General features: G+C 33.8%; 1 protein-coding gene across 4 annotated transcripts in view; it reads left to right on the plus strand.

Moving 5' to 3' along the window:
- Positions 1-14034, plus strand: part of TBCD (tubulin folding cofactor D) — a 436500-nt gene that overhangs the window by 322103 nt on the left and 100363 nt on the right. For all 4 annotated transcript variants that reach the window (XM_074264992.1, XM_074264995.1, XM_074264993.1 and 1 more), the window contains exons 25-26: positions 8461-8523; positions 11847-11923. In XM_074264992.1, coding sequence (XP_074121093.1) covers positions 8461-8523; positions 11847-11923 — 140 coding nt within the window. The remainder of the gene's footprint in view (positions 1-8460; positions 8524-11846; positions 11924-14034) is intronic.

Raw genomic sequence — 14034 nt, forward strand, 5'->3', positions numbered from 1 at the left:
ATTAGGAAGCTATTGAAGTAGTCCAGATAAAAGATAATAAGGGCTTGAATTGGAATAGTGGCTATGTGAACCAATAGAAGGGAAGAGAAGTGAGAAATATTGTGAAGGTAAATGCTTTAAGAATGGCCTTAGTTTGTGTATATAGGGTAAGAGAATTATACATAATGCTAAAGATGCTGACTTAGGTGATTTGTGATAGTAGTGCCTTCAGCAACAATAGAGAAGTTCAAAGAAAAGGTAAGATTATCATGGAGATAGAGATTGGGGCAGAGATAATATATTCTGTTTTGGAGATAATTGAGTTTGAAATATAGAAAAAAAGGAAAAAAGTTGGCTTATGGCAAATGTGCTGTATTTTCATAGTAAGGCACAGACCTCCCACTGAGATTTGGGGGATAAGAAATGTGTAATAGGCATTAAGAGACAAAAGAAGTTTGGAGAAATGGGACAAATTGCAAATTAATTGTTTTTGCCATATAGATTCAGTCCTTGCAGAAATTAAAAAAAAAAATCTTCACAAGGTGATTTAAACAACATGATTAGCAAAAATTTACTATGAAAAGTGATATGACTAAATTTTTTAAATTTGTGACTATAGATTAATTAAAAAGCACTCTTACCTTGGGGTCTAACTCAGTTCTGCTTGTGCAGAAGATTGCTGTTTGTGTTCAGCAGGAACCTGTTTCTGCTAGGTCTGGCTTTGGCCTCCTCTGCTGGGGGGAAAGACACAAAGCAACACAAAAAGTTACAAAGCAACTTCTTTTAGGTCAGTCAATGTCCAAACAATAGTCATTTCTGTTAGGGATTATTTTGCCTTCCTCAGGAGCAACTCCAGGGAAGTACTTAACAAAATAATAGTTCACAGTTTTAAAATTCTTGAATGAGATGTAGATGGGAGTGGAAATGGGCATATTTGTACATATTCCCAGTTCCACAAATGTCTCTAGGTTTTTGGGACAACTCAGCTTTATCTTAATTGAATGCATCTCCCCCCAAAGTTTGCATAAAAATCATAAAATGGCAAAATGTTGGCTTGTTTTTTAAATTCTAGATTAAAACAAACAATACAAAACTCAAAGACTTTGTTCAACACTGTTAAACAATCCTAAAATTCCATGAATCTCCTTTTTAAAATTTTCTCACTTCTGGGGGTCTCTCCTGCATCCTTCAGTGACTTTCTATGCCTTTTACAATTATAGGGTTACAGTTATAGTTGAATTAGAAATTCAGCTGAGTTGTCATTTCTAGAATATCATTCAAATCCAAACAGTTTACATAAAGCCAAACAATTGACTTCCTACTAGCTGGGTATAGCCCAATTTTATTTGCCTCCCTTGAGATAATTAGGTAATTATGACTTTTTGCAATACTAAGGCATCCATTTTCAGCTGAGGCCTATTCCCAGTTCTTTTGAATTTATCCTTTTTTAAGGGAAAGAATATTATATCTTTCCCTGTCCCTCCCATTCAGTCCTATTTGCCCCCTCCCCCTCAGCTTTGAAAACAAAGTTCAGAAGAGATCTAATAGAATTTAAATTAGGCTTAAATTACCTCAGTGGTAAACATAACATACTTAGAGGGTCCAAAACTGAATTTACTTCAGCATACTCCTAATTGTTGCCTTTTTTATGAATGGACACAGACAATTTACTATCATCCCTTAAGAATGTCCCTGTGGGAAAAGTGGATAATATTAAGCTACCACAGTTTCTAAAAGAATTACCAAAAGAACCCTGCTGGAAAGCATGAAAGCCAGGCTAGGTTCTTCATCTCCTCTGCTCATCTCACACTTCAAGGAGCTTATTATCCCAGCCTTTCAAGACTATGCCAGTTGTTCTGGGTTAGGCCTGACTCAGGTTAGTATCTGGGTAATTTGGGTTCAATAGTTTGAACATTTATTTCCTGAGCCAATTGAGCCTTCAAATACCTTTTAAAGAAAAACTAGCCTAACTTTCTTGAAGGAAGATGAGGAGTTAGGATAATGCTTCAATCACAACATGCATAATACCCTTTAAATAAGTGGTAAATTCAATCAGTGTATTATTTTGTGCTGTATTCCAAGATATACAAGCATAAATACATAAAAGAGTCCTTGCTCTTTTGGGATTTATGTTTGTAACTTGGCCTTCCTTCTATGATGTAGATTTATGCATGAACTCCTTGTGATTCTGCACCTAAATATAGTTATAAAATGGTTCTTGCTCATGTCCCAAGTTTGTGAGAATTCTCTAGTAGTAGAACTTCTAGACATGTGCCAGAAAAGATCCCTCTTTCCTGTGTGGCTCTCTCATACCACAAATATATAATAAAATTTATATTAATAATAAATATAATAAAATAAAAATTTATATAATACATTATATAAAATGTATTAAACTATCTCAAGTTCTGTATATAAAATTATACAATTCTATAATACATTATATTTCAGTTTCTGTTGATATTGAGGAGCAGCTAGGTGGCGCAGGGATAGAGCACCAGCCCTGAAGTCAGGAGAATCTGAGTTCAAATTGTCTGAGACAATGAACACTTCCTAGCTGTGTGACCCTGGGCAAGTCACTTAACCCCAGTTGCTTCAGCCAAAAAAAAAAAAAAAAGAGAGAGAGAGAGAGAAAATGATTTTGAAATATATACTGAATACCAAATCTATAAAAATGTCAATTTTTTAGTACTCATAACCAAATTATTGGGAATATTAAATTGTCCTCACTTCATCAGTGTACTTCAATAGTGACCTTTAGCTCTCCTGGCTGTTGTAGTTGTGGTTTGCTTTTTCAGTGCTTAGTGTTAATTTAGCTGAGCCTTATAAAAGATATGAATGGACAGTTTTGCCACAGGGAATGAAAAACAGCCCTACTGTGTGCCAAATGTATGTTGCTGCTGCTCTTGCTCCAGTAAGAAAAGCCTTTCCATAAGTAATATTGTTACATTATATGGATGATATTTTGGGATGTGCACCTGAGGAACAAATGTTAGAAGCATGTCTACAAAAGACCATGGAAACACTAAAGTACTACAAACTGCATATAGCTACAGAAAAAATTCAAAGACATGCTCCTTTTCAATATTTAGGATATGAAGTATATTCTAAGACACTCACAGTACAAAAGCTTTCTTTAAGAACAGAGAAGTTGAACACCTTAAATAATTTCCAAAAATTAATAGGAGATATCCAATGGATGCATCCAGTGTTAGGCTTTACTACCAATCAACTACAACCTCTATATGACATTTTAAGGGGAGACAGTGCTTTAAATTCACCACGCCAGCTTACAAAAGAAGCACAAGAGGCTTTGAGAGAAAGTGAACTGGCTTTATCCAATGTGGTTGAAAGAGTCACTCAAAAACCCTTAGAATATCAGTTTTTGCTACAAAAGAGGCACCCACAGCAGTCCTTCATCAAGGAGACAGTGTGATTGAGTGGGTGAACCTCCCAGCACAACCAGAACAAAGCCTTACTCCTTACCCAGTGCTTGTGGCTAGGATTTTATTAAAGGCTATTAAGAGAGTAATACAATTATCTGGAATAAGTCCTGAAAAAATATACACATTCTATACTAATGCACAAATTAATGTATGCTGTGAGACCATCCCAGAATGGCAAATTTTATTGGCCGCAGCTCCAAATTTTGCACATGGATCTCCATTAAAGATAACCCGGCTACTACATAATTGGTGATGGATTTTTGAAGAAAAGGTTTCTAAGGTTCCTTTTAAAGGATCAATAATCTTTACAGATGGCTCCAAAGAAAATATTTGTGCTGTATACTCTCATGATTTAACCATAAAGAGAGTAGTCAGGGCTCCTTTTCAGTCCACTCAACAGAATGAATTATTTGCTATCATGCTAGCTCTTACTTATTACCCAGGAGACATAAATATGATTCAGCCTATTCAGTGGGTGTAGTACAAAGAATTGCCACAGCCCAAATAAAATTTGCAGCCTCTAATATTTATCAGCTCTTTAAGGAACTTCAAGAGCAAGTGAGAAAACATCCAGGCAAGATTTATATCTTGCATGTCCACTCACATAGTGGACTTCCAGGTCCTATTTTTGATGGAAATTCAAAGGCAGATAGTCTTCTAACCATGTTATCCAGTACTCCTTTATTTCAGGAAGCACAAGAATCTCATTCTAAATATCATCAGACTGCTCAAGCTTTACGTTTACAATTTGGAATCACAAGAGAGGAAACTAGGAGCATAGTAAAAAGCTGTACAGCTTGTCTTCCTTTCTTTTGAAAAGTGAATTGTGTGTTAACTCCTATTTCCAAATTGCATCTGACTTGGAATTTACATAATTCATGAAATTCCGCAAGCCATAACAAATTTTCTCCAGGTTCTAGGCATGTCCTTGCTATGGATTTCCAATCATTCGGGGTTAGGACTTCATAAGACAAACCATCTAGTAACATTTTAACATAAGATGATGTAGCCCCATAAAGGGTACAACCTTTATTCAAATCTTTAATTTTATTCAAATCTAAAGGTGCATATCTTCTCCTTTTTTGACCTACAGAATCAATCTCTTCAATCACAGGATATGCATGTATAAAATCACTTATATCCTGTCCTTCTCTCTTAGCTTTGACCAATGCTTTTTCTAATCTTGTCATAGGCTTAGGCTGCTTCACAGGCAATTCTGTTTGTGTTTCTGCCTCTTCCCCTCCTCCTCCTTGTTCTACCCCTGAAGGGTTAATTGAGGGAGGAGATGGGAAATGCTCCTTTTGCTCAGAATTGTACTTAACTTCATTGTTATCTGATTCATCCTTTTCACCTAGTTTAGTTGACACTTCCCCATTTTACTCCTTCTCTTCCTTTAGAATAACATTTTTAAAAACCATTTGGATTAAATTGTAGGTATGAAGTATATCTTTGGAAATTGAGTTTGGTCTGGAACCAAAGGGCAAAATGTCACAAGGGCAATGGTAGTGTTCACCTAATTGCTTTCCTACTAATTCTCATTCATCTGGATCCAATTCTTCTTCCCAGAGAAAAACAAGGACATATGACCTTCACAGTTTTTAAAAGTTCAGTAATATCCTCCAAAATTATAATCAATCCTTGGCTTTTCATAACCTTGATGATGCTCTCTAAACATTTTCCTTGAACAGAAGGTGTTTGCCCCATTTCACTATAAGAGATTGCTAGTTTAGCCCTTAACAAGTTAAGTTCCTTATTTGTCTATTAGAATGCTCACTTAATCTTTAACAAAGTTTCCTTGTTACTCACGGTTCTGGGTCAGAGAGATTGACATCTGGATGGGAGGCTTTTCCACTGGAATCAGGATCATGTCATGTCCCTGTTCGGGTGCCAAATTGTGATGGTCCATTCTAGCTCCTCTGAAGGGCTCAGAATAAGTGCTTAAATGCAAAGGTCTGGGCTAGCTCCTCTGAAGGGCTCAGAATAAGTCCTTGTCAGGATAAGCAAAAGTCCTTGCCCCATGTTGGGCGCCAATTTGTAACATGCTGTTGTCTCCAGAAGCTGCTGATCGCTCTCTGGGGGGAGATCTGCTGTGTCAACTCAAATCTCTCGGACAGATTCTTCTTCCTGTAGAGAGCCGTTGTCTCCAGACAGTTGCCGTCAACTCTGGTCCAGAGTAGTGACTTCCCTCTTTTATCCTCCCAGAGAATGGGTGTGGGATAATGCAAGGGCTTCTGGGAAAAATTACTTCAACCAATGAACTTGCTCCTCCTAAGCATGCAAGCTCTTCCCCAGAAATTCACAAGTAAAACTCCCAGTCATGGCTGGAACTAGAGAATTGTCAAGTACCGACTTAGCACTTAATAAGAACCTAATATCTCATTATCTCATTAGCACTTAGTAAGAACCTAACACATATGGATGATTAAAATTGGTAATTACAATAGCTAGTTAACTTTTGGTTCATTTAATGAATTTATCATATCATATAATATTTTTGCACCACTTGGTTTATTATCCTTTCCTAGATATTATTTTTGCCCTTTAGACTAAAGCTGCACAGGTGTTATTTATATATAATGAGTGAGTCATTTTAACGTATGAGTTTCTGTGATTCAAGATTAGCAATGAGAGTTGTAGCCCAGCCATGGGGTGAGATGAAATGGGCTTTCTGAAAATAGTGACTAATTTGGAGATGGGGTGGAAGAATATATATTTAGCAGATTTATTCTGTTTCTCAGATTTTTAATAAGTGTTGTTATTGTTTTATGGTCGTTTTTCAAATTTATCTAACTCTTCGTGACCCCACTTGGTTTGGTTTTTTTTTTTTTTTTTGCAAAGATATTAGAGTAGTTTGCCATTTCCTTCTCCTACTCATTTTATAGATAAACTTTAACAAACAGAGGTAAGTGATTTATTTAGGATCACACAGCTAATAAGTGTCTGAGACCATATTTGAATGGAAAATGAGTCTTTCTGGTTCTAGCCCAGCACTCAGTCCACTGTGCCACCTAGTTGCTTTTGTTTTTTTTCTTAATAAAAAGAGTATAGCAGTGTATTTTGTTATCATATACACTTTCTTGAAATGGAAATTTTTTTTATTAATACATATTGTTATATATTATATATCTCATTTATAATAATAACTTGCCCAATATCCTAACAAACAACGAACAGTAGAACCCAGATTCAAATTCCTTTTCCTTTAACTTTTACTGCTTCACGAGATGTATCAAAAGGTACAAAGCAGATTCTCTAAAAAGAATGTTAATTAATAACACTAGTTAACAGTATCAGGTTTCTGGCATAAATTCAATGAAACAATCCTTATCAGAACTTCCTTCCTTCCATGTCTTTGTATACTATATGTCCCTTCTGTTTATTGTATAAAACACCAAGATAGGAGCAAATTAGGAGCTTTCTGTTATCAAAATCTTCAAAGCAATTACTTAACACTAGCTACCACTAGCTATTATCATTCCAAGTGGCTGAACTAGGATCATTGCTGAGCTTTGCTGTCCTATGACTACCATCTTGACCTGGCCTCACTCCCCATCTCCTAGTAATTCAGTGTAAGTACTGTAAGTAATCAGCTAGTGTAAGAACTGACAAAGATGATAATTTCTTTTATCTTTGGCATTTCTTTATACCAGAGATTAACTGAGAAACCCAATAAACCTGTCAACATGCTTACTGATAGCTAGGTGGCGAAGTGGCTACAGTACTGGTTCTTAGTGTCAGTACAATCTGAGTTCTTTTAGCTTCAGACACTTACTAGCTGTGTGAAACTGGCAACCTGCCTCTGACTCCATTTCCTCAACTGTAAAGCAGGGTTTATAATAATACCTACCTTCCAGTGACATATAGTAAGGATCAAATGAAATAATATTTGTAAAACATTTAGCTCAATTCTTAGAGGATAGTAGACATTTAATAAATGCCTGTTCCCTCCCCTTGTTTCCTTTTCTTATTTCTCTGAAAATGTGCCCGAAATAGGTATTACAAATTTTCTTCCTTCTCCCCATTCACTCAGTAGGCACTTATAGACAAATTAACTTTCTAATAGTTTCCTGGTGTGAATTATATTGAGATACTTAAGAGGCTGATGCTCTCTGTGCACATAGTAATTAACCTGTGCTTGTAGAAACTAAGTTCCCACCTTATTATAAAATAAGAATACTGTTTGAGACAGAAAACTTTTTTGAATAATTCCAAGTGCAATTACCACCTACTGTAATAATAAGCAAGGGTAACAAGCTTTTATATAGTTTTATATAGTTAAGTTTATAGTTTGGGTTAAAGAAATCATCTATTTAGAGAGGCACATTAATTTTTCTATATCATTCCACAATTGCAACATGAATTATAATACCCTTCTCTTCAGGTAGCCTGAATCTTTGGAAAACAATAAAGCCTGTGGGTTCCCCAATAACAAATTCAGATTTGAATTACATTCCTAAGTTTATCATCTGGAATCTTCCCTAGACTAAGTCAGACTCCCAGGACAAGTGGGAGGTTCCTCCACAAATTCTGTAGCATTTTTGTAATCTCCTCTATGTCTGGTTTAAATCTATGGTAAGGTGTGCTCAAAGGGTAACTTTGAGCTTATTCTTATCCTGATTCAAACCCCAGAAAAAATCCAGGAGTTGGTTTCAGATTTGATTGCCCAGCAGATATATTTAAATTTTGGGGTAATTTGTGATAACAATGATATAGAAGAAACTGATTTGTGCTTTTGAGATGTTGGGAAGAGTCTACCTATAGCAGAAGTTTGGAACTAGATTAAAATTTAATTGGGAAATATTTAATGAAATCAATAAAAATATGATAAAACAGAGAACATCACATTTTAAACTAGATCAGTATGCTTTCTACAGGGATCCTTATGTACGAATTAGTGATCCCCTTTATATTTGAGTTTGAAATTGTTGGCCTACAGAACTTTTAGGTTCTAGGCTGGCAAAAGAGAATTAATTAATAAAATTGAAATATTTCTTTGGGATTTTAATTTTCTTTCATTTCCTTTTTCTTTTTCTAGTTTGCACCTTGATTAAAAATTTGTCACTTTCTAAAATGCCTTTTCAAGGTGATCCTGTAATTGGTAAGTAATTTTGTCTCTTTCAACTAATAGATCTCAATCATTGTAGTTTATTTTTGTAATTTATTTTCTATTTATTTTCCTATTCATTCTCCATCATTATAAAATCATCATAACCAGAAATATACATTAGGATAAGATCATAGTAATCTTCTATTTTAAAATTTGGAGGAAGATTTTGGAAAAGTAGTGGAATATTAGATCCTAAAGAAATCCAGATCCTCTACAAATACTCCATTTTAATCTCTAAAATCTCTAAAATGCCAGATTGAAAAAAAGCAAAAAATCCAAGGCAAACTAGCTATAAACTTGACCTAGATCACAGTACAAAAAAACTGCAAAAATCTTGTGACTCCTGTAGAATCTCTGAGCTGATAGAAGCTAGAGTAGATGGATGCCTAGTGAAGTGGGAAGTAACCTGATCTCACAGATGGGGTAGCCCTGATGTCCTATTGTAGTTCCCACCAGAACAGAGCCATGCTGGATCTTGAGGCAGTAAAAAGGTAGTATAAGAATCCCAGAACATTAAGGGAAAAAACTTCAGTTTTCAAGTAGCCTTAGTTATAGGGGAAAAAAAAAAAAGTCCCCAAATTGTATCTGTTCAGCCCCAGCACAATGTTGCTTTCAGATAACCTGGGCTGTGGCAGGAGACAAGACCAAACAGTTCTTCGAGAAGATGGCACCTAATTTTATCCACTATAATCAGTATCAAAAATGATCTACATATCTAGAAGTACCCATGCAGAGCATGACACAGGTGCAGTTACTTTGCTCAGACATAGGTGGGTGAAATGAGCAAATACAATAAAGAACCACCTTGTACTGAGAAATGCTTAAGGGATAAACTCAGAAGGAGAAAGTAACTCAACAAATAGTGGAAGCAGAGCCTTAAAGGAAAAGAAGGACTGCAAAGTACTGGGAATAAAGGTAAGGAAGAGGAAATAGATTGAGTAATTTACATTTTATAGTTGTTAGGCAAGCTCCCTCTTTTTTTACTACCACTCCTTCCCCCATTAGAAAGACAGGTGTAAGCAAAAAAACAAGAAAGAAAAAAAGGAGAAAAAAAAAATAACAAAAGATCATGTAGGGAAGCATGAGGATATATGAAAGGATTCAATTAATAGTCATAACTGGAACACTCTTAAAACAAAGATTCACCAGTTAAAAATGAAAGGCTATCACAGAATCTATTATATTTTTATTGAAGTTTTTAAAAGTATAGGTGACAATCATGATTTCATTGAAAATTGAGACAGAAAAAAAAATAAGGAGGGAAATTACATGTTTAAAGGCACTATAAAAAATCAATGTAATTGCATATTATACATGCCCACAATAGCATAATATGTAAATATTTAAAAAGAAGTTAAGTGAATTGGTGACATAAAATTTTAATAATGAGGAACTTCTTTGTGTCATTTTTCTACTTAGACAAATCTAACACAAAGATAAACAAGAAAGAAGTAAAAAAACGTGAATAAAACTTTAGAAAAACTAGAGATGATAGCTTTCTGGTGATCACTGAATGAAAATCTAAAGGAATTTACATACCCTCAGCTTTACATGGCATCTTTACAAAAATTGTCTATACCTTGGGGCAAAAAATCCTCAACTAAAACGCAGAACAGTAAAAATGCAACAATTAAAAAAAGTTGTTGATAACTATACTAAAAATAGTATTTAATAAATGATTACTGTCAAAAGAATTAAAAGTGAAAATTAAATAATCCTAAAAAACTGGGAGATCAAATAACAAATTATAGAAAACTTTTAAAAAGTTTATAAAAGAAAATTGCAATTATAGAATGCAGCTAAAACAATGTTTAAGAGAACTTTTACATTCTTAACAAGAGAAATAAAAGAAAAAAAAGTAGGAAAGAAGAAGATTTAACAGTACCAGATTTCAAATTATATTATTAGGTAATAATCATCTTAGTGATGACAATGGTCATTGTCACAGATTGAGTGCGTAACATACAGATGCAAACATCAATCAGACAGTAAACAATTATTAGGTGCTACTTTTTTTTTTTTAAACTCTGGGATTACAAAAAGAGGCAAAAGGTGTGTGTGTGTGTGTGTGTGTATGTGTGTGTGTGTGTAAAATTAAGCTATATAGAGGATCAATAGAAGATAATCAAGAAAAACATTGGAATTAAGAGTTGAAGAGGACTTCATGTTAAAGGTAAGAAAGTCTTAGTTGAAACTTAAGGAAAGTCAAGGAGGTCAATAACTAGAGCAGAGAAGGGAGAACATACCAAGAACAGAAAATATCCGGAGAAAATGCTCAAAGCTGAGAGAAGATGGTATGTCTTATTTATGAAGTGATCAAGAAGCTACTGTGATTGTATTCTAGAATATATGAGGAAGAGGGGGTGGAAGTAAAGTATAAGAAGACTAGAAAAGTAGGAAGGGACTAAGTTATGAAGAGTTCTGAATGCCAAATAGAGCATATTGTATCTGATCCTGAAGGTTAATAGGAAAGCACTGGAGTTTATTGAATAAAGGGATGATCAGACTTGCAATTCAGGAAAAATCACTTTGGTAGTTAGAATATTGATTGGAATGGAAAGACTTAGTACAGGAAGACTCACCAATAGGCTATTTCAGTGATCCAGTATGATCTAGGGTGCAGTAGAGCGGTGACAGTGTCAGAGGAAAGAAGAAGCATATTTGAGAAATGTTGTAAAAGTGAAATTGATAGGCCTTGCAACAAATTGGATAATAGGAGTGCTAGGAAACAGAGAAAAAAAATGTAGAAAATCAATTAATACTTTACCAAGATACTAAGTGAATATATTACTTAGGTATAACAACTCATAACATGAAACATATTAGAAGAGTACAGAAAAAGTTAATTTTTGTATCTATGTATTGGAGAGGAATTAATGACTGTATAAGGGAGTGAGTAGATCACAGAAGAGAAAAGGGACAATTTTGATTATATAAAATTAAAAAGATTTTGTTTAGTTGGAGGAAAAAAACATTTTCAGCAAATATTTTCTGATAGCAATCTGATAACAACTATCAGATATCTGATCAAGATATCTGATAGCAATCCAACATATAAAAGAAACTGATTCAGACTGTTAAGAGTTAAACTTTTCTTTAAGGGACTTGGTAGAGTTTACTCAAAGGTACTTGACTTTATGTAGATCTTGTCTTTCTCCTGGATTCACTTTCCTGAAAGAACTGATATACCAGGAAATCTAATATGGAATAAGAAATATTAGTAAATCATATTTGTTTGTTTGTTTTTGTTTTTACAGCAAGTGTTGCCTTTGCCATTTTATTAGGCAAAATTGCTTTTTGTACTTTTTCAACAGGTACTTGGCAGTGGTTAATAAATGATAGTTTGAAAAGCCTCCATCTTATCTCAAGTACTTCACGACAGCTTATCAAGGTACAATTATTTTTTCATACTCTTCGACTTTTAACAAGATCATATCATTGATTACTTTCTTTTTTTTTTTTCTCTTGTCATATCAAATGCCAGCTATCTGGCACTTAGAGTCAGAAAGGCCTGAGTTCAAATCCCTCTTCATATACTTTCTGAACAAATCATGAAAATCTGCCTTAGTTTCCTCTATTGTAAAATGGGGTTGTTATGAAGATCAAATGAGCTAATATTTGTAAAGTACTCATTACATTCCATGGCACATAGAAACTAGGGAGGTTAAGTGACTTGCCTAAAATCACATAAGCAGGCAAAGTTTGTATTTATTTGTTTTTATTCTAATACCAGTCCTCTATCTATATGCTATATTTATTTTCATCTTATAATTTTAAAAATATCATAATGATTATATTTGTTATAATTTATAAAATCATAATTATATGTAGTATATTCTACTTTGGTAGAATACTGGCATTGCTATCAATGACAACGATATATGGGTTTTTTACTTTTTTGTAGCAAATTCTTATTTTTCATCTTTTATTGGTTTCTTTCCTTTACAAATACAAATGACTTTTATAATTATATATATTATATTAATTACATAATTATAATATATATGATATATATAATTAGTCATAATTATATATATATATATGTAATAGGCACTCAGATTTGTGTGTGTGTGTGTGTGTGTGTGTGTGTGTGTGTGTGTAATGTATATGTACCCACACAGAAGGAGAGGGAGAAGAAGAGAAAGAAACTGTTGGATTCAGAAGAGATCTTTGAGAGCTTCTGTGTCATGCATAATGCAGATTTAGATTGACTTGACTAATACTTGTTTAATTTAAGTTGTCTTCCAAAATTCAGTGTATTTATCTTTCATTTTCCTACATTTTTACTTTTACGCTTCCATATAAATATGTTGAGAATGAACCCTCATTTATAGCTGATTAAAGGTTTTATTATTTTTTTAACATGCATAGTACAACTTGAGGTAGTAAAGTTAGTAGCACAACTGTGGGATATCTATTATCTTTGCTCCTCAAACAATTAATTTAGATTTCTTAATGAATGTGAATGGGACTTGGTCTCTAAGTTACTTTAGATTCTTTCAAAACCCATTATTTGTGTCCTTCCTGTTTCTTTTTTAATGATCTCATTTTTAAATGTTAAATGTTCCACATACTTTATAAAATTTTTTTTTAATTCTATTTTAATAAAACTACTAGTGACCTTTTAAAACTTATGTTATAAATCAGTGACTGGCACATAATAGGCACTTAATAAATGCTTGTTAGCTTGACTTCATCTATACTTGTTTCTGGTCAAATTGACCTTCTATTTGTTTAATGTATACAAAATTCTGTTTTGTACTTCCATACTTTTGCACAGATGTTCTTTCATGTCCCTTCTCATCTTAGCCACTCAAAATGCTTAGTTTCCTTCAAAGAATGGTTCTATTGTTTTCTTCTACTCAGTGATTCATCTGGTTAATGTTTCTCCATCTTGAAATTAATTTGTATTTACCTATCTATACAGGATACATCTTATATTCATCTAAAAATGTATAAACTCCTTAAGAAGAAAGGATTTTTAAATTTTTGTTTTTGTGCCTCTGTACCTAATGAGTCATAAGTGCAAATGCACATTAGATACTTAATAAGTTCATCAAATTCAATGACCACCATTCACTTCTTGAGAATGACATATTAATTAGAACCAATCTTTGCCAAATGCATTTCAACAGGAAGAACATTGGTTTTTTAAAGTCAAATAACCTAGTTTGTGTCTCAGCTCTTCACTGAACCATAAGCCAATATACTTTGCCTTTTTGGACTTCACTTTCCTCATTTATAAAATGAATCATTTTAAAGTGGGTTGGCAGGATTTTAGAGGACTGATGATGATCTGTGCTACTCACCCTCTTTACAGTGTCTGATAGTTTTAAATTGCAAAATGAGTCATGTATTTGGACAAGGATAATACAGGAATTTCTTTTGCTTCAAAATGTACCATTATTACAAATATAATGTGTATTGCCTATTTAAGATATGTATGTCCAGTAGATTGTCTAAACACAGATTACAGGGAAGCATCGAGAGATTTCTGCCATT

The sequence above is a fragment of the Sminthopsis crassicaudata genome, chromosome 4, assembly GCF_048593235.1.
Source record: "Sminthopsis crassicaudata isolate SCR6 chromosome 4, ASM4859323v1, whole genome shotgun sequence".
NCBI classification, from domain to species: domain Eukaryota; kingdom Metazoa; phylum Chordata; class Mammalia; order Dasyuromorphia; family Dasyuridae; genus Sminthopsis; species Sminthopsis crassicaudata.